Source organism: Molothrus ater, chromosome 27, assembly GCF_012460135.2.
Source record: "Molothrus ater isolate BHLD 08-10-18 breed brown headed cowbird chromosome 27, BPBGC_Mater_1.1, whole genome shotgun sequence".
NCBI lineage: Eukaryota > Metazoa > Chordata > Aves > Passeriformes > Icteridae > Molothrus > Molothrus ater.
Genome location: NC_050504.2, coordinates 906,366 through 929,411, shown reverse-complemented (window position 1 = coordinate 929,411; position 23,046 = coordinate 906,366). Strand labels below are relative to the sequence as shown.

The window sequence follows — 23,046 nt, the reverse complement described above, 5'->3', positions numbered from 1 at the left end:
GCACCGCCTTCCCGGCGTGCCCTGCGCGTAGACGCAGCTTCCGCTTCCTCCTGCTCTGGCCGCCATTTTGGGAGTGGCGCGCCCCTCCTCCGCAGCCTGCGGGCGGAAGAAGGAGAAGGATAGCGGGTCCCTCGGAGGTGCGGTGAACAATGACGGGCCCGCTCGGTGCCGCGATCACAACCGTGTCCGTCCCTTCGGTGCTTTACCCACGGTCATGTCACCTTTGACCGCTCCAAGATGGCAGCGCAGTCACGACATGAGTGACTGCGCATGCGCACTACACCGCCCAATGTTTTTCCGGAAGAGGAAGTGACGCCATCAAGCCGGCGGCAGGGCTCGGGCAGCGGAAGGCGGCGGCCGCCATCTTTGTTGGGGCCCTATGCCGGCGGAGAAGATGGCGCTGGACGGGCCCGAGCAGGTGCGGGCGGGCCGGACCGGGCTGGGGGAACAGGCAGGGCTCGGGGAGGCACTCGGGGCGCTTTGGGCTGCCCCGGGCTGTGCTGCGGCCGGGGCTGCTCGGGGCCTGGCGGCAGCATGACTCGGCGGGTCTGGGGAAGGCGGCGGAGCCTGAGCGGCGGGACGGGACCGGGACCGGGACCGGGATCGGGAGACGGGAGCGGGATTGGGACCGGGACCGGAATCGGGGGGCTCGCAGGGGAACGGGAGCTGAGGCTGCTGTGGGCACCTGAGGGATCCAGGACCCGGCTCGGGCGTGTCGGGCAGGGAGTGAGGGGAGGGAAGGGACACTCGGGACGGGGCACCGGGGACTGGGACCGGGATGGGAGGGCGAAAAGAGGAGCCAGGAGCCGGCCCGGCGGTGGTGATGGGGAAATCGGGTTAGGGAATTAAGGCCGGTGGGGTGCGGGGGGTGTTGATGGCGCTGAGCTCTGCTGTCCCAGATGGAGATGGACGACGGGAAGGGCGGCTCGGGGCTCCGGCAGTATTACCTGTCCAAGATTGAGGAGCTGCAGGTGAGCACAGCTGCGGGGGACACCGGGACCGTGTCACTGTGCTTCTGACCGGGATGGTGTGCCCGTGTCCCAGGGCTGTGGGCAGGCAGGACCGTCCCTGGGGGCTCTGGGGACACGAGCTGGGGCTGTGCTCTGAGCTGGAGGTTGCTCCTGTCCAGGTCCCTGTCCCAGCTGCCAGAGGGCAGGGATGGATGGGATATTGGGAATTTGGAATTGTTCTCTGAGAGGGTGGGCAGGCCCTGGCACAGGGTGCCCAGAGCAGCTGGGGCTGCCCCTGGATCCCTGGCAGTGTCCAAGGCCAGGTGGGACGGGGCTTGGAGCAGCCTGGGACAGTGGAAGGTGTCCCTGCCACGGCAGGAGAGGGATGAGATGAGCTTTTCCAACACAAACCATTCCACAATTCCCTGTGCTGGGTGTGCCTGAGCCCGAGGCCTCTCAGCAGAGCCTTTCCCTGCAGCTCATCGTGAATGAGAAAAGCCAGAACCTGCGGCGGCTGCAGGCACAGAGGAACGAGCTCAACGCCAAGGGTAGGGGCTGCAGCTCCTCCTGCTCACCTGGAGCTGGGCCTGGGAGCTCTGGGTTGGGCTTTGGAGGGCTCCGGGCTGGGCCTGGGGGTCTCTGGGGGGCTCTGGGCTGGGCTTTGGAGGGCTCTGGGCTGGGTTTTGGAGGGCTCTGGGCTGTGCCTGGGGGTCTTTGGGGGGCTCTGGGCTGGGCTTTGGGGGACTCTAGGCTGGGCCTGGGGGGTCTGGCCTGGGCTTTGGTTGGTTCTGGGCTGGGCCTGTGGGCTGGGCTTTGGGGGCTCTGGGCTACGCCTTGGGGCTGCAGCTCCCAGGCTGGAGCTGAGCTGTCCCTCTGCAGTGCGGCTGCTGCGGGAGGAGCTGCAGCTGCTGCAGGAGCAGGGATCCTACGTGGGAGAGGTGGTGAGAGCCATGGACAAGAAGAAGGTGCTGGTCAAGGTACGAGGTGACAGGGCTGGGCTGGGGGACAGCCCCGTGTCCCCAGGGGATGGGACAGCTCGGGGATGTGGGGTGGGAGCTCCTTGTGCAGAGGAGCTCGTTGGGATGGCTCTGCTGGGCCTGGGGCTGCCCTGGGGTGTGCAGTGGGGTTGGAGCTCCTGGCTCCTCCCAGGCCATGGGGATGTCCCTCAGCAGGGAATTCCCAGGGAAACAACTCCTGGGGGTCTTTGCTCCTTTACAGGTGCACCCAGAGGGGAAGTTCGTGGTGGATGTGGACAAAAACATCGACATCAATGATGTGAGTGCCCTAGGGCTGTGGGGGGACACCCCAGGGCCGGCAGGGACACCCCAGGGCCGGCAGGGACACTCCCCTGCGTGCTGTCCCCACAGGTGACCCCCAACTGCCGCGTGGCGCTGCGCAACGACAGCTACACCCTGCACAAGATCCTGCCCAACAAGGTGGACCCGCTGGTGTCCCTCATGATGGTGGAGAAGGTCCCAGACTCCACCTACGAGATGATCGGGGGCCTGGACAAGCAGATCAAGGAGATCAAGGAGGTCATCGAGCTGCCCGTGAAGCACCCGGAGCTCTTTGAGGCGCTGGGCATTGCCCAGCCCAAGGCAAGTTCTGCTCTGGGGCGCCCTGGGCTGGGCTGTGCCCCGGGCAGGCTCTGAGGGGCCCTGTGGCCGTTGCAGGGGGTGCTGCTCTACGGCCCCCCCGGCACGGGGAAGACGCTGCTGGCGCGGGCCGTGGCCCACCACACCGACTGCACCTTCATCCGCGTCTCGGGCTCCGAGCTGGTGCAGAAGTTCATCGGGGAAGGTACCGTGTCTGTGTCCCTGTCAGGGCAGGTACTGTGTCTGTGTCCCTGTCAGGGCAGGTACCGTGTCTGTGTCCCCCTGTGAGCCTGTCAGGGCAGGTACTGTGTCTGTGTCCCTGTCAGGGCAGGTACCGTGTCTGTGTCCCCCTGTGAGCCTGTCAGGGCAGGTACCGTGTCTGTGTCCCTCTCAGGGCAGGTACTGTGTCTGTGTCCATCTGTGAGCCTCTCAGGGACCCTCGGCCAGTCTTGAGTTGGCAGACAAGGGGGAGACACTCTCCCGTGCCCCAAGGGTACTGAGGGCACCTGGGCTGGTCACCTCTGCAGCACAAGAGACACCAGAGACATTGGTAGATGATAAAGGGCTGATTCTTAGCAGGGTTAATCCAAGGTTTTATTCAGGGGCTCTGGGGAGCTCCTGCACCTCAGGGGGCTCCTGCTGAGAGCCCTGGGAGATGTGCCAAGGTTACATTTAAAGGGAGGTGGAAACCCAAAGTAGATAACATTTTACCAACCAATGAGTGACCCTAAGGGATGGGTACTGGGGGATAGACATTTAGGACAGCGTTAATTCTCCTATTTAAATATAGGTTAGCCTATAGGCTGGCCCCTGGCCTCTGGCCAATCACTTGAGGACCTGGACCGAAGCTTCTAGATGGAGGGGATGGGATGCTGAGTGATTGACAGAGAGCCAGGGTGGGGTTTGGGGATGGTCTCATCCAGGGAGAGGGATAACACAGGTAAAGGGAGGGGGGTACAGTCTGGGATAAACCATTTGGGAAAATATGGAGATACAAAACCAAAACTACTTCAAAGTATTACAGAGTATAAAAACACACTACAACAGTACTGGGGCGGCTCTGGGGCTCCTGGGGCTGCGTGGGCTCCGTGCCAGGCTGTGCCAGGCTGAGCCCCGTGCCCGCAGGGGCCCGCATGGTGCGGGAGCTGTTTGTGATGGCGCGGGAGCACGCGCCCTCCATCATCTTCATGGACGAGATCGACTCCATCGGCTCCTCCCGCCTGGAGGGCGGCTCTGGCGGCGACAGCGAGGTGCAGCGCACCATGCTCGAGCTCCTCAACCAGCTCGACGGCTTCGAGGCCACCAAGAACATCAAGGTAGAGGGGCTGGCCCTGCCTGGGGTCCTGCCAGCCCTGCAGTGCCCGGGGTGGTGACAGCTGTGCCCCTGTCCCCTGTGCAGGTGATCATGGCCACCAACAGGATCGACATCCTGGACTCGGCCCTGCTGCGCCCCGGCCGCATCGACAGGAAAATCGAATTCCCCCCTCCCAATGAGGAGGTACCAGAGCCACCCCCTGCTGTCCCCGCTGTCCCCAACCTCTCCCTGGGAGCCATTCCCGGGCTCCAACCCTCCCTGTGCCCCTGCTCCAGGCCCGCCTGGACATCCTCAAGATCCACTCGCGGAAGATGAACCTGACCCGGGGCATCAACCTGCGGAAAATCGCGGAGCTGATGCCGGGGGCCTCGGGGGCTGAGGTGAAGGTGAGCTGGGGCCTCTGGGGACACGGGGCTGCCACGGGGGCTGCCGTGGGGGGCACTGGCTGATGCTCCTCTCCTGTCCCCTCAGGGTGTGTGCACAGAGGCAGGGATGTATGCACTGAGGGAGAGGAGAGTGCACGTCACACAGGAGGACTTCGAGATGGCTGTGGCCAAGGTGGGTGCTAGGGGAGAGGTGACACTGGGGGCACAAAGTGTCCTGGGTGGTGTTTGCCAGCACAGACAAGGGGGTTGTCACCACGGGAGTGACATGGGAGAGGCTGCTGAGCCCTCCCTGTGCAGGGCTGTTGGGGTGTTTTTTGGGGTAATTAACACCCAATTTGGGCACTGAATGTTGGACCCACCCCTGTTCCCTCCTCCAGGTGATGCAGAAGGACAGTGAGAAAAACATGTCTATCAAGAAGCTGTGGAAGTAATGGTGAGGCTGGAGCTGCTCCTTCTGTGCTGTCAATAAAGAGCTGCTGTGGCCAGGCCTGGGTGCTGAGTTGGGGACTGATTTGGGTATGGGGTGGGGGCTGCAGGACACAGCACACACCCCTCAGAGCTGCTGCTAACTGCTTTTATTAGAAAAGATCCAAAATAGACAAAAACTGGTTACACAAGAGGCAGAGCAGGAACCCCTGAGCCCAACCCTGGGAATCTGTAAACGCCCCCCCACCCGGAGCCTGCAGGGGGGCAAAGGCACTTCCGTGGGGTGGCAGTGGTGGCACTGCCCCCCTGGTCCCCTCCCTCCTCCCCAGTATCTCCAGTTCTTGGTGCCCCTGTGCCCCCACAGGCTCCTGGGGCAGAGCCAGCCTCTCTGCCCCCAAACCTCGTCAAGTCAAGTGGTTAATTATGGAATTATGTAAAACAGTGGGAAGGGGGGAAGGAATAAACTGATTGTCACAAAATGAGCCCCAGCCCGTGGCTCCGTAGCCCCAGAGCAGCCCTGGGAGCCTCCCTGAGCCCCTGCAGAGCCCAGTGCAGGAAGAGGAACTCAATATATTAATTAATTAATCAAATACAAACCCACTGTACAAAACGCTGCCTTTTTTTTTCTTTTTTCGTGTTTTTTTTTTTCTTTTTATATAAAACCTGTTCACAAAAATAGTGCAAAACGTCGGGGAGAGCTGGCGTTTGGAATGACGAACTTTGGTAGAAGAGGGGCAGGGCGGGGCTCGGGTGGGGCTGGCAGCTCCTCCCATGGGCTCGGGCAGCGCTTCCCGGCTCCAGGGGGGTTTGGGGAACCCGCGGGGAGGGGCGCGATGCAAAGCGGAGGAGGCGCTGCGGGGGCCTGGGGGGAGCGGGGACTCCGCTGTGCTCGGCCCGGGGGAGCCCCGGGGGGCTCCCACCCATCCCTCCAGGCACATGGGGTTTGTGCAAGTGCTGTGGCTTCCAGTCGGTACCGTCCGGCTCGGGCAGCCTTAGGTTAGGCGGATCCCGAGCACTTGTTCCAGTTCCTGCCGGCGCTGCTGGACCTGGGGACACCGCGGCCGTCAGGGAGGGACAGGGGGCACTGCCCGCGCTCCGGGGGCTCTGTCACCGCCATCCCGACCCCGTCCCCACCCCCGAGCTCACCTTGGCGAAGATGTGTCTGCCCACGGCCTCCTGCGCCCAGGGCTGCTGGTAGAACTCGGCCCGCCGCTCCTCCTCGGGGTTCCCGATCACATCCGTGATGATCTGACCCGAACGGGACGGGGCAGCGGGAGTGAGGGATCCAGAGGGATCCACGGGGGACCCAGACCCCTCCCTGAGCTCCGGGATGGACCCAGACCCTTCCCTGAACTTGGGATGAACCCAGACCCCTCCCTGAGCTCCAGGATGGACCCAGACCCTTCCCTGAGCTCTGGGATGGACCCAGACCCCTCCCTGAGATCCGGGATGGACCCAGACCCCTCCCTGAGCTCTGGGATGGACCCAGACCCCTCCCTGAGATCCGGGATGGACCCAGACCCTTCCCTGAGCTCTGGGATGGACCCAGACCCTTCCCTGAGCTCTGGGATGGACCCAGACCCCTCCCTGAGATCCGGGATGGACCCAGACCCTTCCCTGAACTTGGGATGAACCCAGACCCCTCCCTGAGCTCCGGGACGGACCCAGACCCTTCCCTGAGCTCTGGGATGGACCCAGACCCCTCCCAGCCCCCCACTCTGCCCAGCCCCAGGGCTTCAGAGTCATGCAATTGTTAGGGTTGGAAAAAACCTTCCACCCTTAGCCCAACACCACCACCACATTCACCAGTGCCCCATGTCCCCAAGGGCCACATCCATGGTTCTGGACCCCTCCAAGGATGGGGACTCCACCACTGCCCTCTGTGCCAGCACTGGACAACCCCTTCTAGGAAGAAATTTCTCGCAATATCTAACCTAAACCTCCCCAGAATTGTTCCCCTTTACCTTGAGGTCCCTCCTCTGGGATTTGATCCACTCCTGGATGAAATCCTGGGGGTTGTTGCTGAAGCTCAGCATGAAATCCCTCTGAGTCTTCAGCTGGTTGATGGACTCGATGGTCTCGTGGATCTGGGCAGGTGACAGGGGTCAGAGGAGCTGTGTCCCCTCACAGGACACAGCTGGCCCCCGGCAGTGTCCCCTCCCACCTTGGCATCCAGGGAGGCGATTTCCTGCTGGTTGGTGGTGGAGGCCAGGAAATTGCTCATCTGGGCTTTGAGGGGATCGTCCACCTCCACGTCGATGTCATAGCAGGCTGTCTTCTTCTGGTCATTGGGGTCCACACTGGGGCAATGGGGTTGGGCTGAGCCCCCACCTGGCTGGGGTGGATGGACCCCCAACAGCAACACCAGTGCCCCAGAAAGCCTCAAATTTGGTGGTTCTTCCCCTTCCAGGTGACTTGGGCTGGTCCTTCAGGCTGGAGACCTCAAAGCCTCCTGTGCCCCTGGCCCATGGAGCCCCCCCAGCCTTGTGGACACTGCTGGGCTCACAGAGCCCCCCAGCCCTGGGGGCACTGCTGGGCTCACAGAGCCCCCCAGCCCTGGGGGCACTGCTGGGCACACAGAGCCCCCCAGCCCTGGGGGCACTGCTGGGCTCACAGAGCCCCCCAGCCCTGGGGGCACTGCTGGGCTCATTCCCCACCCTACTGAGCACTCCCAGCCCTGGGGACACCTCCTGGCCCATGGAGTCCCCCAGTCCCAGGGACACTGCCCACTCTCCACCCCATGGGGCACCCCAGTCCTGCAGACACTTCCCCATCCCATGCAGCCCCTTCAGCCCCCTCCATTGCCCACCCAGTGCCCAGCCCAGGGCCGTGCCCAGGCTGTGCCCCCACCTGATGGTGTGGTTGATAATGATGGGGTCTGGGTGCTGGAGGAGCCCTGCCAGCTTCATGGGGATCTCGGAGAAGCGCATGCGGACGCAGTTGAAGATCTGGGGGGCAAAGCAGAGCCTTGGGCACGCATGGCAGGGGCTCCCCTCACCTGTGCAGCCAGCTGGGGCATCCCCAAGCTGGTGGTGCAAGCCAGGGCCCAGGGAAGGGGCACAGCCAGAGCCTGGAGGGGCTGTGGGAGCTGTGGGAGGCTTTTCCCAGCTGGATGAGGGGGGAATGTGCAGGTACCTGGCGGAAGTAGCGGTTGCAGTTGATGAACTCCTTCTCGTGGCTGTCCTGCAGTTTGTTGTGTTTGATGTAGAGCCACAGGGCCTGCATGATGCTGGCCCTGGTCTGGGTGTGCACCCCCAGCAGCCGGGCCAGCCGTGGGTCCAGCTTGTACTGGGGGGGCTGTGGGGACAGCTGGGGTCAGCCATGGGAGCAGCCAGGCTGGAAAAGCCCCCCCAGAGCAGAGCCCAGCCTGACCCACCCCTGTCCTGACCCCAGCCAGAGCACTGAGTGTCCTGGGACAGCCCAAGGGATGGGTCACTCTTTAGGCAGTTTGTTCCACTTTTTAACTCCCTTTCCACAGAGAAATTCCTGCTGCTGCCCAAAGAAAATGCACTCAGGAGTGTCTCCCACAGCCCCTGTGTCACTGCAGCTCCATGCCCAGAGCTCCTTGTGCACCTTTTGATCCCTTCATCCCCCAAACCCTCATCCAAAGCCCTGTCCTAGTTTTTAACTCCCTTTCCATGGAGAAATTCCTGCTGCTGCCCAAAGAAAAGGCACTCAGGAGTGTCTCCCACAGCCCCTGTGTCACTGCAGCTCCATGCTGGGAGTTCCCTGTGCTCCTTTTGATCCCTACATCCCCAAACCCTCATCCTAGGTCCTGTCCCAGCTTTTAACTCCCTTTCCATGGAGAAATTCCTGCTGCTGCCCAAAGAAGAGGGGGTGTCTGTCTGGCCCTGGGAGGCCCCCCCAGCCCCTGTATCACTGCAGCTCCATGCCCAGAGCTCCTTGTGCTTCTTTTGATCCCTTCATCCCCCAAACCCTCATCCAAAGCCCTGTCCTAGTTTTTAACTCCCTTTCCATGGAGAAATTCCTGCTGCTGCCCGAAGAAGAGGCACTCAGGAGTGACCCCCCCAGCCCCTGTGTCACTGCAGCTCCATGCCTGGAGCTCCCTGTGCTCCTTTCAATCCCTGCACCCCAAACGCTCGCCCATCCCTGTCCCAGCCCATCCCCACCCCTGGGTGCCCCCCAGGCCGCACCTGGTGGTCCAACATGAGCAGCAGGGTGCACTTCACATTGACATCCCCGGGACGCTTCACCTGGAAGCCGTCGGTCTCCTGGGTTGTGGGCATCCGGTGCCACTGCCAGGGACAACGGGGACACAGCTCAGGCAGGGCCATGGAACCAACCCTGCCAGCTGGGCTGGGGCTCTGGGTGGGGGCTGGCACAGCCACACAGCCTGGGGCACCCCTGGCAGCTCCTGGTCCCACTGGTGGCAGCTCAGAGCTCTCCCAGTCCATCCCAGCCCAGGCTGTGCCCCAGCACTGGGATGGACTGGGGCAGTTCCAGCCCTGAGTGCTTGGGGTGCAGGGCTCCCAAAGCTTCTGGATCAATCCTGCAGGAATGTGCACCAGAGCTGCTCCCAGCTTCCCCTGGAAGGGGATTCAGCCTCTCCACAGGATCTCCCAGGGCAAAAGCAGGAGCTGGGTGCAGGGAGAGCTCCAGGCAGGAGCACCCAAAAAAGCCCTGATCCCTCTCCCAGGCAGGGGACAGGCAGGAGGGCAAACCCTTCTTCCCCCAGGGCCCTGGGGTGAGGCTCTGTGGGGTCAGCACCCTCTGGGGACCCAGCTGTGCCAGCCTGGGGAACAGCTGCCCCTGGGGCCACGTCCCTGTCCCCACACACCTCAGCTCCAGCTCTGGCTCAGACCTGGGCTGGGAGGGGGCAGAGCTGAGCTCTGCCAGGGGCAAAAGGGCATCCCTAAACCTGAGCTGGGAATGCAGCAGAGCCTGGTCCCCATGGAGAGCCTGGCACTGCCCCAGCCCCAAAAACCTGTTCAGGTCCCTCTCCCAGCAGGACAGGCCCTGGCCTGGGAGCTGAGCACCCAGAGGGGGAGCACAGGGCCCCGTTTCCACTGGGATCCCCTCCCAGCTCACCTCCACCAGGTGATTGTCTGGCCCATAGAGCTCCTTGTCCAGCTCGATCACGAGGCTCTTGAAGAAGGAGGAGAACTTCCTCTTCTGCTTGCTGGGCTGCAGACATGGCAGCAGAGATTCCTGAGCCCAAACCCAGCCCCAGGGCCCAGGTGCTGCCCCAGCTGAGCTCTCAACACAGCACCAGTGCTCCCAGCACCACCTCATCCCTCCTGGAGGGTCCTCAAGGACCAATGCTCCTTCTCCCACCTCCTCATCCCTCCTGGATCCTTATGGACCAGTGTTCCCACCACCTCTTCATCCATCTTGGATTGTTATGGACCAGTGCTTCTCCTCCCACCATCATTTTTCTCTCCTGAGTCCTGATGGACCAGAGTTCCTCCCACCACCTCCTCATCCCTCCTGGATCCTGACACACCAGCTCCTCCCTCCTCCCCCTGGATGTTCCTCATGGACCAGAGCTCCTCCTCCCACCACCTGATCCCTCCTGGATGATCCCCATGGACCAGAGTTCTTCCCACCAGCACCTTATCCCTATCCCAGCTCCTCCCACCAGCACCACTCCGTCCCTCCTTGGATCCTGACAAACCAGCTCCTCCCTCCCTGCCTCCCTGCCTCTGGCTGCTCCTGATGGACCAGAGCTCCTCCCACCACCTGATCCCTTCTGGATGATCCCTATGGACCAGCTCCTCCCACCATCACCAGTCCAACCCTCCTGGATCCTGACCAGCTCCTCCCTCCCTCCCCTTGGATGCTCCCGATGGACCAGAGCTCCTCCTCCCACCACCTGATCCCTTCTGGATGATCCCTATGGACCAGCTCCTCCCACCATCACCACTCCATCCCCTCCTGGATCCTGACAAACCAGCTCCCTCCCTCCCTGCCCCTGGATGCTCCCGATGGACCAGAGCTCCTCCCACCACCTGATCCCTCCTGGATGATACCCATGGACCAGAGCTCCTCCCACCAGCACCAGTCCATCCCTCCTGGATCCTGACCAGCTCCTCCCTCCCCCTGGATGCTCCCGATGGACCCGAGCTCCTCCCTCCATCTCCTCACATCCTCCAGCAGCTTCCCCTCCACACGGAGCTCCCAGGAGGCCACACGTTCCCCCCCCTCTCCCTCCTCCTTGGCCGGGGTGAAGGTGTTGGAGATGTAAATCCTGAGCTTCCGCTTTTGCTGTGGAATGGGAACAGAGAGAGGCAGGATGGAGTGAGAGGGACTGCAGCACCCAGCTCCAGCTCAGCAGCAGAGGAAACGGCCTCAGGGGGGGTCTAGATTGGATATTAGGGAACATTTATCCATGGGAAGGGTTGGAAAACATTGGATGGACTGCCCTGGGCAGAGGTGGAATCCCCCATCCCTGAAGTGCCCCAGAAACCCGTGGATACCTCACCTGGGGACACGGCTTAGGGTGATGGTTGGACTGGATGACCTCAGGGGATTTTTCCAACCTTAATTTTCCCATGATTCCATGATTCCCAGCCCCTGCCAGGCCCCAGCTCACCGTCAGGGGTTTCTTGATGGCCTCCTGGATCTCCATCCTCTTGCGGGCAATGGTTTGGTCCAGCTTGCGCTCGAAGGCCAGCAGGTCCATGTAGGCCTGGGATTCTGGGACCAGCTCCCGGATCTGGACACAGGAATGGTCAATCCCAGCCTGCTGGCATGGGCTGGACCCCCCCACAGCCCCAGCAGCCAGGGAGACACCAGGTGATGAGTCCAGCTTTTATTTCAAACCCAGCCTGGAGCCCTGCAAAGCTCTGCCCAAACCAGTCTGGAGCCTGTTGCTGTTCCCAGCAGCATTCCTGCATGGAATGGAACCCTGGAATCTCAAGAGGGACTCTTAGGGACCTCCTGAGATCTCCATCCCACCCCATTCCTGCTCCTTGCTTGCTCAGACTCCAACCCCACAGACAGAAACACTCCAGGGTGGTTTGGGATTGAACAGAAATTCCCAGGGGCAGGAGGAAGCTCAGGGAAATCCCCCCCTTTTGGGGACCCCCCATGCCCTGCAGCAGCTCAGCTCTGTCCCCCAGGCTGAGGTGACACTCACCCTCTGTGGCAGCACCTTGTCAGCCATCTTCCTCCTCTTCACCCTGGGAAACAGGGAAAATGGGAGCTCCCACAGGACACCCTGCTGCCTGCGCTCTGGGGGGACGGACACTGGGAAAGGTTCTTCACCACCCCAGAGGTGCTGGCACTGCCCAGGCTCCCCAGGGAATGGTGCCAGAGCTCCAGGAGGGTTTGGACAGCGCTGCCAGGGATGCCCAGGGTGGGGTTGTTGGGAGGTCTGGGCAGGGCTGGGGGTGGGACTGGACGAGCCTTGGGGGTCCCTTCCCACTCAGGATATTCCTGGGGGAAGGTGCTGGATGTTGCAGCCTGACCCTGGGGAAGAAAATCCAAGTGATAACAAGGCAAAGGCAGGGCTGCAGGACAGAATTCCCACATTTCCCCTCTCAAAGCAGCCATCCCATTCCCCCACTGCTCCAAATCAAAGCCACTGCCAGGAACTCCCTTACACCCAGCTCAAACCAAGCCCTGCTGTGGTGGGGCTGAAATCCTGGGAAAATCCAGCTTGGCTGGATCCAACCCTGCCCACTGCAGATTCCCATCACCCTGAGCCCACCCCAGCAGCTCCTGCTCAGCCTGGGAACATCAGGGAAAGCTCTGCTCTCCTGTTTTCCTGCTGGGACATGGGGCAGGGAATTCCTGTTCCTCCAGCTGCACCTGGAGCAGCAGGATCACACAGGAGGGCTCCAGGAGAACTCTCCAGGAGAGGTCAGAGCCCTGCTCTGGAGCAATTCCTGCCCCATCCAACCCCTCCTCCTGCAGGGTCTGGACACCCCAGGGCAGCTGGAAGCTCCTAATCCCTTGATCCAGCAGCTGTGAGCAGGGCATGCCCAGCTGTGAGCCTGGCTGCTCCCTGACCCCAGCCCTGATGTCCCTGTGGGTGCCAGGCTGCTCCTGTCCCCAGCTCACTCCAGCTCTGCAGTGCTGGGATGGCCCAGGAGGGATCAGGAGGCCAAAGGAGCTGCCAGGGAAGGGAATGGGAGCTGAGCATCCACGAGCACCAAGGGATCCTGCCTGGAGATCCTAGGAACCAAGCAGCCCCCACAGAGGGATCAGCAGGGCTGGCAATCAGTGAGGAGCTGCTGGCAGAGCCCAAACAGAGTCCTGCCCTGACTGCAGCTCCAGGGAGCATCCCCAAAACCTGCCAGCCTCATCCCATGCTTCCCAAAACCTGCCACACATCCCAAAACCTGCCAGCACATCCCACACATCCCAAAACCTGCCACACATCCCAAAACCTGCCAGCCTCATCCCATGCTTCCTAAAACCTGCCACACATCCCAAAACCTGCCACACATCCCAAAACCTGCCACACATCCCAAAACCTGCCAGCACATCCCACACATCCCAGAACCTGCCACACATCCCAAAACCTGCCAGCCCCATCCCACACATCCCAAAACCTGCCACCCCATCCCACACATCCCAAAACCTGCCAGCCCATCCCACACATCCCAAAATCTGCCAGCCCATCCCACACATCCCAAAACCTGCCACACATCCCAAAATCTGCCACCCCATCCCACACATCCCAAAATCTGCCAGCCCATCCCACACTTCCCAAAATCTGCCAGCCCATCCCACACTTCCCAAAATCTGCCACCCCATCCCACACATCCCAAAACCTGCCAGCCCATCCCACACATCCCAAAACCTGCCACCCCATCCCACACATCCCAAAATCTGCCACCCCATACCACACTTCCCAAAATCTGCCACCCCATCCCACACATCCCAAAATCTGCCAGCCCCATCCCACACTTCCCAAAACCTGCCACACATCCCAAAATCTGCCACCCCATCCCACACATCCCAAAATCTGCCAGCCCATCCCACACATTCCAAAATCTGCCACCCCATCCCACACATCCCAAAATCTGCCAGCCCATCCCACACTTCCCAAAATCTGCCAGCCCATCCCACACTTCCCAAAATCTGCCACCCCATCCCACACTTCCCAAAATCTGCCACCCCATCCCACACTTCCAGCCACTTCTGTGCCTGTCAGAGGCACCAGGCACCCCTGGGAGGATGAAGAAGCCCCCCAGGAGCTGCTGCTGGGGATCCCACAAGGCTCTTTGGTTCCTGGTGTGGAGATCAGAGTGAGAGGAAGCTGCAAGCTGAGGAATCTCTGCCTCCATCCTAAAACATCCCATTCCCAAGCTCTGGCAGGTGCCAGGCTGGAGGAAAACCCTGCTGGTGCCCCCCTCTGCAGCAGGACAGGAGCTGTGGCACTCTGCATGATGTGACACTTGAATGGGGACCTGGAGAGGCTTTGGGGTCTCAAAGGGAGTCAAACACTGACTGAACCCAGCCCTGGGACCCCTGTCCTGAATGGAATTACAGCCATCTTTTTACAGCTCTGTATCTGCAGTAACATCTCATGATATCTACATTGATATTAAATATTATTTATATTTATATAGGTATTTCCAGAACAGGGCTCTCCTGTGCTCTGGAGAAGTTTCCCAGCAGAAGATCCTGTTGGGAATGAATTATTGTACCTGCTCCTGGCACAGCTTATTATTATTATTATTATTATTATTATTATTATTATTATTATTATTATTATTATTATTATTATTATTATTATTATTTAGTGTATTATTATATTATTAATAACTAATATTACAATATTCTTGATAGCTATATCATAATTATGATTTAATTATTATTATATTAATTATTAGCAGCTCCTGGCTCAGTTCAGATGGAAAACAGGTGGTGAAACACAATCTGGCTGCATTGAGAAGCAGGGATGCAGCTCCCATGGATTACTGTGGTAGTACTGGGAATGGTCCAGGAGCTTGGAGCACGCTGGGAGAGTGGAAGGAGCCCTGGGGTGGGCCCTGGGGTGGGACTGGGGTGGGCCTGGGGTGGGCCCTGGGGTGGGCCTGGGTGGGACTGGGTGGGCCCTGGGGTAGGCCCTGGGGTGGGACTGGGGTGGGCCCTGGGGTGGGCCCTGGGGTGGGCCTGGGTGGGACTGGGTGGGCCCTGGGGTGGGCCTCGGTGGGCCCTGGGGTGGGCCTGGGTGGGCCCTGGGGTGGGCCCTGGGGTGGGACTGGGGTGGGCCCTGGGGTGGGCCCTGGGGTGGGCCTGGGTGGGACTGGGTGGGCCCTGGGGTGGGCCCTGGGGTGGGCCCTGGGGTGGGCCCTGGGGTGGGCCTGGGTGGGACTGGGTGGGCCCTGGGGTAGGCCCTGGGCTGGGCCCTGGGGTGGGCCCTGAGGTGGGACTGGGTGGGCCCTGGGGTGGCCCCTGGGGTGGGCCTGGGGTGGGCCCTGGGGTGGGCCCTGGGGTGGCCCTGGGGTCCCTCCACCCCAGCCACCCCCCGATTTCACCGAGTGCAGCCAGGGCCCAGCAGGATCCCCCCTCCTCCCCTGGGGAGGGACACGCCAGCCTTACCCTCTCCTGGGGGTGGCCATGGGTGGCTGTGCCTGGGGGGTCAGCAGGCGCTTCCTGAAGGGATCCATCATGGCCTGGGGCAGGCCGGGCCTCAGCGGCGTCGCTGCTCCGTACGGGGGGGCCCCCGGGGGTCCCACCTGCAGCCCTGCCATGGGCATCCTGCCCCCGGGGGGCATCCCGGGCCGCTGCTGCACAGCGGGGACAGGGCTCAGATGGGATCCTGGCTGTGGGGCCGGCCATCCTCAGTGCCACCCACCCTGGGTGCCACCCACCCTGGGTGCCATCCCCGTCTCTGCCACCCACCTCTGTGCCACCCACCCTTGGTGCTACCCACCCTGGCTGCCATCCACCCTCTGTTCCACCCACCCTGGCTGCCATCCCCTTGGTGCCATCCACATCTCTGCCACCCATCCTCAGTGCCACCCACCCTGGGCACCACTCACCTCTCTACCACCCACCCTGGGTGCCATCCCCTTGGTGCCATTCAGCTCTGTGCCACCCATCTTCAGTGCCATCCACCTCAGTGTCACCCACCCTGGGTGCCATCCACCCTGGCTGCCACCCACCCTTGGTGCCATCCCAGTGGTGCCACCCACTTCTGTGCCACCAACCCTTGGTGCCACCCGTCCTCGGTGCCATCCACCTCTGTGCCACAAACCCTGGGAGCCACCCACCCTCAGTGCCATCCCCTTGGTGCCACCCATCCTTGGTGCCATCCAGCTCTGTGCCATCCCCTGGGTGCCATCCACCTTGGTGCCACCCCCCCTCGGTGCCACCCCTTCCCCAGGGTGCATCCTGGCCCAGGGCAGGGAATGCCAGCAGGAAGCTTTGGGAAAGCAGGAACAGGAGAGGCCAAGGAGTGCAGGGAAGCCTGGCCTGGCAGCAGTGGAGCCAAAGTCAGGCCCTGTGCCACCCCCACAGCAGCACCAGGGCACTGCCAGCAGTGTCCCCACCCTGGGGACCTCGTGGGTTCCCCTCTGGACAGCAGCAGAGCAGGGGGACAGGGCAATCCCACTTCCTCCCACAGGGATGGAGGAGGCAGCAGCTCCCCCCTGGCAGCAGCCTGTCCCCTCCTGCCCCTTCCACACATGGAATTTGGGAGCCACAACACAGCCCCGAGGGCTCCCAGCCCTGGCAGCCCCTCTGCACCCTCAGAGCATGATTGGGCAGCACCCATTGGTGCCCCAGGTGCCACCAGGACCCACCAGCCACCCCTCCTGCTCCTCCCTGCTCCACCTGGGGATCCTCTGATCCTCAGCTCCCCCTGCCGAGGTGGGAGGCTGGGAGAGCCACCGAGCCAGCAGAGCAACATTTCTGCCCTGCCCCAGGCTCCTGACGTGCCAGGACATCCCCACAGCCCTGCAGGGCAGGGAGCCAAGAAAACACCTCACTCCCTGCACACAGGGATACATCTGGGAGCAATCCCTGGATGCAGGGTTGGGAATATGGGACGCAGCCAGCCTGCCCTCCACAGCTCAGAGCTGTGGCAGGGTTGGTTTGATGGAGCTGCAGCCAAAAAAACCCTAAAAACCACCCCCAGCTGTGTGAAAAGCTGATAGACACCAAGCCAAGAGCTGCCCCTGGTGCCTCTGGCAGTGGCAAATGCCCAGAGGAGCAGTGTTCCAGCAGGATCAGGGCAGCAGCAGGGCCCCAGGATTAGGGCTGCACGTGGAAGCTCAAACCCCCCAGGCCCAGGCTGAGCCCTGTTACACAACAAGCACAAGCACACAGGCTGCAGAGCCTTTGAAGCAGCAAGCCCAGAGCCAGGCTCTGACCCTCCCTTCCCCAGGGCAGGAGGCTCCTTTTTCCTGCTCCCAGATGTTCCTCTCCTCCTGCTCAGCCCCGTTTGTGCAGCTCCTCGTGACTCTGGCACCTCTCTGTGCCAAAACCACGAGGCCAGGCCCAGTTTCTTTGGGTTTATCAACAAATCCGTTGTGGCAGGGCCGGGTGGACCCACAGCCTGTGCAACACCACAAACCACAGTGGAGGTTGTTCTGCTGCTCAGTTCCAGCAGGACTGTGGAACCCAAAGCTGTGCTGACACCTGCCAGAGCTTCTGAAAAGCAGAGAAACCCCCCAGAAGGAGCTGGGAAACTTTTAATTTGAAATTCGTGGGGCCCCAGAGCAGCTGAGTGCAGAGCCCGGGCTGGAAGCAGAGGCTGCACTCCCTGCAGGCACCAGGAGCAGGAAATGGCTCCCAGGGAAAGCCCCGGGTGTTTATCAGTGCCTGGAAGGGCAGGGAGGCTCCACAGCTCCAGAGACATTCCCTGCCCTGGGAATGCTGTCAGGAGCCCGCTTGGAGCTGCCCCAGCCATGCCCAGCTCCTGCCCTTCAGTCAGAGCAGCCCTGAGGTCTCTCCTCCCTCCCTCTGCCCCTCCATGGAGCACATTTTGGATCTAGCCCCGAAGTGAGAGATTTGGAGGCTTCAGAGAGTCTCTGACAGCTCCACATCCTGGGCAAGGTCTTGTGTGTCCAGCTGCTCCTTCCAGGGCTCCATTGAGACAATTCCATCGGCAGGGAGAGGTTCAGCACAAGGATACACAGATTTGTCACACTTTAACTTCACCAAACCATCTGAGAACCATCAGCCACAGCTCAGCTGCCAGGGAGCGACTTACAGCCCACCAAGGACCCACACTGGACCGCCTGGATGAGCAATAAAGGGAGGGCAGAACCCTCCACGTGGAATTTTCCTCTCAGTTTACTCTCAGGATTTTCAAATTTGCAACAGAGAAGCCTCTTGGCTCAACCAGTCACCAGTGCCTGGGGCAGATTTGCTCCCAAACCCTTCTCACACAAGCCCAGCCTAAAACCTTCAGCCAAGCCAGGAAGCAGCACCACAGCCCCAGGGTGAAGCCTGTCTGCAGCCCCTCTTGGAAAGTCTGGAAATTCCCAGGATGCAGAGGGCTTAAACTCAGGAAATTTGATTAAACCAGCTCTGAGCAGGAGCTCATTCCTGCCCAGCACCCCCAGGCCCTGTGCCACCCCCAGGGCCCACCCTGTCCCCTCCCCTCGGAGGGGCAGACAAAGGGCAAACCCTGCAAGCTCAGCGGGAGGAAGAGCCTGGATCCCATCCAGAGCTCCCTGCAGAGCCTCTGGAAATGGGACAGTGAACAGCTCGTGTTTGCTCCCTGCCAGGGACGGGGCTGTGCCCGGGGTTCATGCCAGGGCACTGCTCAGCCCACGGGCCTGGGGCAGCTCTGCCCAGAACCGGCCCTGGCTGAACCCATCGGAGCTGGGAGGGCTCCTGAGGGATTCTGCTGGCATGGCAGGAGCCTCAGAGCCTGCCAAAGGTCCCTGCTTGAGGAAGGGCAGCCCAGAAATTGGGGGCTGGTAGCAGGAAGGAGGAGCAATAAATCCCAGGATGGATCTGCAGGAAGAAGCTGGGCTGGAGAGAGAGCTTGAGGCAAAGCAGGAATTCTGCAAACAGCTCCAGAGCCTGTTCATGGCCCTTCCAGGACCCTGGCTCTTCCTGCACCTCCCCAGCCCCTCCTGGCTGCTCCAGGATCCAGCTCTGCACAGTGACAGGAACCAGGGAGCCAGAGCTCACATCCATCCTCGCCCTGGGCTCTGGAGCACAGCATGGCCCAGCACCAAGAGCTCCTCCTGCAAGTTCCTCCCCTGGTGCCCAGGCAGCAGCACTTCCCACAGGGCTACAGAAACAGTCCCTGCTCAAACAGGGCTCCAGCTCCATGCTGGGCTGGGCTCCAGGAGAGCTCTGCTGCCCAGGGCTTGGTGTGGATTGGGATCATGAGCCCCCTGCACAGCCCAAAAGAGTGATTTTCCCCTTTGTTCCTCCTTATCTGTGAGCAAATCCCTCTTGGGAGGGTGCCAGGGAGAGCCTGGCTTGCTGCTGGCACAGACCTTGAGCTGGGAGGTGCTGCTGGGATGGAGATGCTGCTGCTGCTGCAAACTCTGCTGCAGCTCCCTGCAAACCCCAAACTCCCCACACTTGGAAAAGCTCCGTGTTGGACACAGGAAGAGCTCCAGGAGCCAGATCTCAGCTGTAAAGCTGACATGAGGAAGTGGTAAATCAAAAGGAGAAGGGCACAGCACAGGCACAGCCCCCAGCAGACCCAGGACACATCCTGGAATGTCTCCAGCAGCAGCAGCAGCAGCAGAGCTGTCTGGGCTGGACAAACCTGCCTGTCCACAGCCCTGCAGCTGGAGCCCTGAATGTTCCAGGGCAGGGAAAGGAGAGGTCACAGGGATTCAGATCCCACAGGGGCAGGAACAAGGAACAAAGGTGCTGGGGAGGAACAGCCACGGGCCTGGCACAAACCCTGCCCGTGGTGCTCCTGCAAGGCCAAACTCCTGGAGGGCTCCTGTGGAAGCAGAGGGAGCAGCAGGGCTGGAGGTGCTGCTGCTCCCCCTTCCCTGTCACGTTTCCCAGGAGCAGCAGAGCGTGCCTGGGCTCTGCTCTGCCCTCCTCCCCCTGCTCCAGAGGACAGTGTCCATCTGCTTTGGATCAGGCTGGAAGCAGCTCCAGGCTGGGCTCTGATGAAACCTGCCTTGGAAAGCCTGTCCCTGGGGAAGGGTGGGGTTCTCCAGCACCAGCAGCCTTCTGGAACAGCTCCAGCCCTGCCTGCTGGCCCCTGGCCCCCTCCAAGGCAATCCCCAGCACTGCATGAGCAGGAACACGGCTCTCCTTGCTCCCCAAGGGGGGATTTCTCCCATGCTGCACCCTCTCCAGCACGTCCAGGCCTCCTCAGCTTCACCTGGCACAACATTCCACACTTCTTCAACTCCATGGATTTCTCCATGAAGCACAACCTTCCTTCCCACTGCCCAGGGACAGAGCTGCTTCCAGCCTTGGGAATTCTCAAGCTGCAGCAGCCTCCTGGCCAGGGAATCCAGGCTCTGTCTTCCCAACACGTGCCTATAAAATCCATTTAATGGGGACCTAATTCTGCACCAGGGAAGCATCAGCTGGGGGCAACTGCAAGGTCAGAGTGCTGAGTTCCAAGGTCTCATCCCACGCTGCTCCAGGACACTGTGTTAATCCCAAAACTTGGGAAAAACTCTCCTAACCCTGAAACCAGCACCTAAAAAACCAGGAAGACTCCTTCCTGCTGAACTTCCATGGAACCTGGCTGCTGGGGCTCAACCTGGGTAGCCTGGCTGCTCCAGGGGCAGGGAGAGAGATCAGGATGGACCCCACCAGCTCTGATCCTCCTGCTCCTAGAAAAGGCTTCTCCTTCCTGCTCCGGGCATGGCACCAGCCCCTGGCTGCTCTGGAAACATCAGCTCCCACCAAAGGTGCCCCCTGGATTCCCTGCCTGGGCTGCCAGGAAATCCCCAGCAGGCACACAAGGATGTCCAAAGGACGAGCATATGTTTAATAATCCCAAGATTAGAGCTCCTAAGCCCTCGCTGGCCTGGCCAGGGCCTCTTCTGTCTCGTGGTGCACAAACAACGCAGCTCTTCCTAAAACTGGGACAGAACCAAGCCCTGGGGGGATGGCAGGGAGGGGAGGGGCTGTTTTCCTCAGCTAAGAATTGCAAAACAAAGGGCAGACCCTTGGGATCCTCTCCTTTCCCATGCTTCTGGGACAGGCCACCCAACACTAGCCCGGGGGCTGATCCTGCTGTGCCAGCGGTGCCAGACAGCGTGGGGACATCAACATGGGGACATTACCGTGGGGACATCACCGAGGGGACATCGCCCCCTGCTCCCAACACCTGCTGCCAGCCCAGCCGCGGGGGAAGCAGCATCTGCCAGCCTGTTTACTCCCAGCTGGATTTTGCACCCTGCACATGGAAGGTCAGGCAGTGCCCCCGCCTCGAGTTACCAGCGGCTCACGCTCGGCCAGCTCAGCTTCCAACACCATTTTCTGGCGTTTTCAAGGCTGCAGGAGGAAGTTGTTTCCTTCTCCTGTGTTAAGGAGCCGGAATTTCCCTGAGCTTGGTTTATTTCCTGAGTTTTAAATCATGCAAATCAGATGCAGCTCTGGAGGAGGCAGCGGCGGCCCAGGAGAACGTGTTGCACAACGGGGCTCCTCCATTTCCAGCCTGCCTGGAAAACTGAGCTTCACATCTGAAAACTCATCCCAAAGTAATCAGCACAAGCTTGGGAGTGAACGGGGAAGCCAGGTGTGCGAGGGGGAGCAGAAATGGGTGTCAGGATATACTTCTTACTGCTGGAATAATATAGAAACATGGAATTGGGTGGGAAGGGACCTTAAAGCCCATCCAGTGCCACCCCTGCCATGGCAGGGACACCTTCCACTGTCCCAGGCTGCTCCAAGCCCCAGTGTCCAACCTGGCCTTGGGCACTGCCAGGGATCCAGGGGCAGCCCCAGCTGCTCTGGGCACCCTGTGCCAGGGCCTGCCCACCCTCCCAGGGAACAATTCCCAATTCCCAATATCCCATCCATCGCTGCCCTCTGGCACTGGGAGCCATTCTCTGTGTCCTGTCCCTGCAGGCGCTTGTAAACACAGTTCTTACTTCCTGAATTTACTTTTAAAAGATGCCAGGCTGAAGAGCGAGTGATTTCACGTGCTCTCGGAGGGCTGCTCGTTGTTTTGATTTACTTTCCCCAACATTACCGAGCGCCTGCTCCCCTGTCCCACCGCCAACCAAGCCCGGTCCTTCCGGAGGGCACACCGAGGATACTCCGAGGTTACACCGAGGCCACATCTGCACACCACGCGTTACCTCCGCCTTTGACAAGGACACGAACGCGTTCCCGGCTCGGTGCCGGGGATGGGACGGGACGGGCCGGGCCGGGGGGGCTGCGCAGCCGGATCGGGCCCTGGGCCCAGGGCAGCGACCCCGGCCTGGGCCCGGCTCATCCGCTGAGGAACGGGACGGGCCAGGCCCAACTTTGAGCGGGCTCTGAGGGTGCAGAGTGGCAGGAGGGAACAGGGAGGTGCCCCGGCTAACAGAGAGGTGTCCCGGCTAACGGGGGCAGCAGAACGGCCGCACCGGGGGTGCCGGGCCCGCTCCGGGCGATACCGGCCAGGCCCGGCCGCGCTGCCCCGGGAAGGCCCCGCCGGCCCGCCCGGCCACCCCAGCGCTGCCCCGGGCCCCCGGTGCCTCACGCGGCCCTCCCGGCGCCCCGGGGCTCTCACCTGGTACTGAGCGGCGGCCGGGCCCATGGCGCGGTAGCCCGGGGCGGCGGCGGGCGCGGGGCTGGGGCCGCGCAGCAGGGCGGTGCCGGGCCCCGGGGCCGGCGGGGCGGCCGAGGGGGGCAGCGGGCTGAGCGGGAAGGCGCCGCGCCCGGCCATGGCGGAGCCGCAGCGGACGGGACGGGGCGGGGAGGCCCCGGCGGCGGCGGCTCCGAGCGGCGGCGGCGCCGGAACGGGAACGGGAACAGCTCCGCGCCCGCCGCCTCAGGCCCCGCCCCCCGTCATAGCCCCGCCCCCGGCAGCATCCCGCCCCGGCGTAGGCACGCCCCCCGCCAGAGCCACGCCCACCCAGCGTCAGGCCCCGCCCCCTCAGCGCGCGTACCCGGGAGCTCCGCCCACCTCGGCAAAGGCTCCACCCCCAGCCCGCCTGTGTGACGTCAGCGCGTGTGGCGTGTCATGTACACGTGTGTGCACCTGTGTGCACGTGAGTGTGTGTGCAGGTGTGCGTGAACACCTGTGAGAATGTGTGTGTGTGTGTATGTGAACACCTGTGAGAATGTGTGTGTGAACAAGTGTGTGTGTGTGCATGAACACGTGTGTGTGTGTATGAACACGTGTGTGTGTGTGTATGTGTGTGTGAACACGTGTGTGTGTGCATGAACACGTGTGTGTGTGAACACCTGTGTGTGTGTGTGTGTGTGTGTGTGTGTGTGTGAAAACCTCTGTGTGTGTGTGCATGAACACGTGTGTGTGTGTGTGTATGTGTGTGTGAACACGTGTGTGTGTA

The 23,046-nt window shown here is 61.6% G+C and overlaps 2 protein-coding genes across 2 annotated transcripts; one reads left to right on the top strand and one right to left on the bottom strand.

Moving 5' to 3' along the window:
- The first annotated feature begins 313 nt into the window (after positions 1–313).
- PSMC5 (proteasome 26S subunit, ATPase 5) lies at positions 314–4,734 on the top strand. Its single transcript, XM_036398804.2, has 12 exons — positions 314–418; positions 900–971; positions 1,429–1,498; positions 1,830–1,927; positions 2,169–2,225; positions 2,318–2,548; positions 2,624–2,750; positions 3,671–3,861; positions 3,945–4,043; positions 4,136–4,246; positions 4,332–4,418; positions 4,624–4,734. The coding sequence occupies exons 1-12, from the start codon at positions 380–382 to the stop codon at positions 4,675–4,677; spliced, it is 1,236 nt and encodes a 411-aa protein (XP_036254697.1). The 5' UTR covers positions 314–379; the 3' UTR covers positions 4,678–4,734.
- Positions 4,735–4,806: 72 nt separating this feature from the next.
- Positions 4,807–22,479, bottom strand: SMARCD2 (SWI/SNF related, matrix associated, actin dependent regulator of chromatin, subfamily d, member 2). Its single transcript, XM_036398803.2, has 13 exons — positions 22,263–22,479; positions 15,191–15,378; positions 11,772–11,814; positions 11,226–11,348; positions 10,778–10,897; positions 9,722–9,817; positions 8,827–8,928; positions 7,808–7,969; positions 7,523–7,620; positions 6,837–6,972; positions 6,637–6,759; positions 5,819–5,920; positions 4,807–5,718 (listed from the first exon to the last, which is right to left on the bottom strand). Exons 1-13 carry the CDS (start codon positions 22,416–22,418, stop codon positions 5,665–5,667), a joined length of 1,503 nt encoding a protein of 500 aa, XP_036254696.2. The 5' UTR covers positions 22,419–22,479; the 3' UTR covers positions 4,807–5,664.
- Positions 22,480–23,046: the final 567 nt, after the last annotated feature.

Bases quoted from the DNA above. Each gene is read 5' to 3' on its own strand.
- PSMC5 (XM_036398804.2), top strand. From the start codon at position 380: ATGCCGGCGGAGAAGATGGCGCTGGACGGGCCCGAGCAG. The intron at 972-1,428 runs GTGAGCACAGCT...CTTTCCCTGCAG, and splicing joins CCAAGATTGAGGAGCTGCAG to CTCATCGTGAATGAGAAAAG. The intron at 1,928-2,168 runs GTACGAGGTGAC...GCTCCTTTACAG, and splicing joins AGAAGAAGGTGCTGGTCAAG to GTGCACCCAGAGGGGAAGTT.
- SMARCD2 (XM_036398803.2), bottom strand. From the start codon at position 22,418: ATGGCCGGGCGCGGCGCCTTCCCGCTCAGCCCGCTGCCCCCCTCGGCC. The intron at 15,379-22,262 runs GTGAGAGCCCCG...CCCGCTGTGCAG, and splicing joins CGGCCGCCGCTCAGTACCAG to CAGCGGCCCGGGATGCCCCC. The intron at 5,719-5,818 runs GTGAGCTCGGGG...CGGTGTCCCCAG, and splicing joins GCAGACACATCTTCGCCAAG to GTCCAGCAGCGCCGGCAGGA.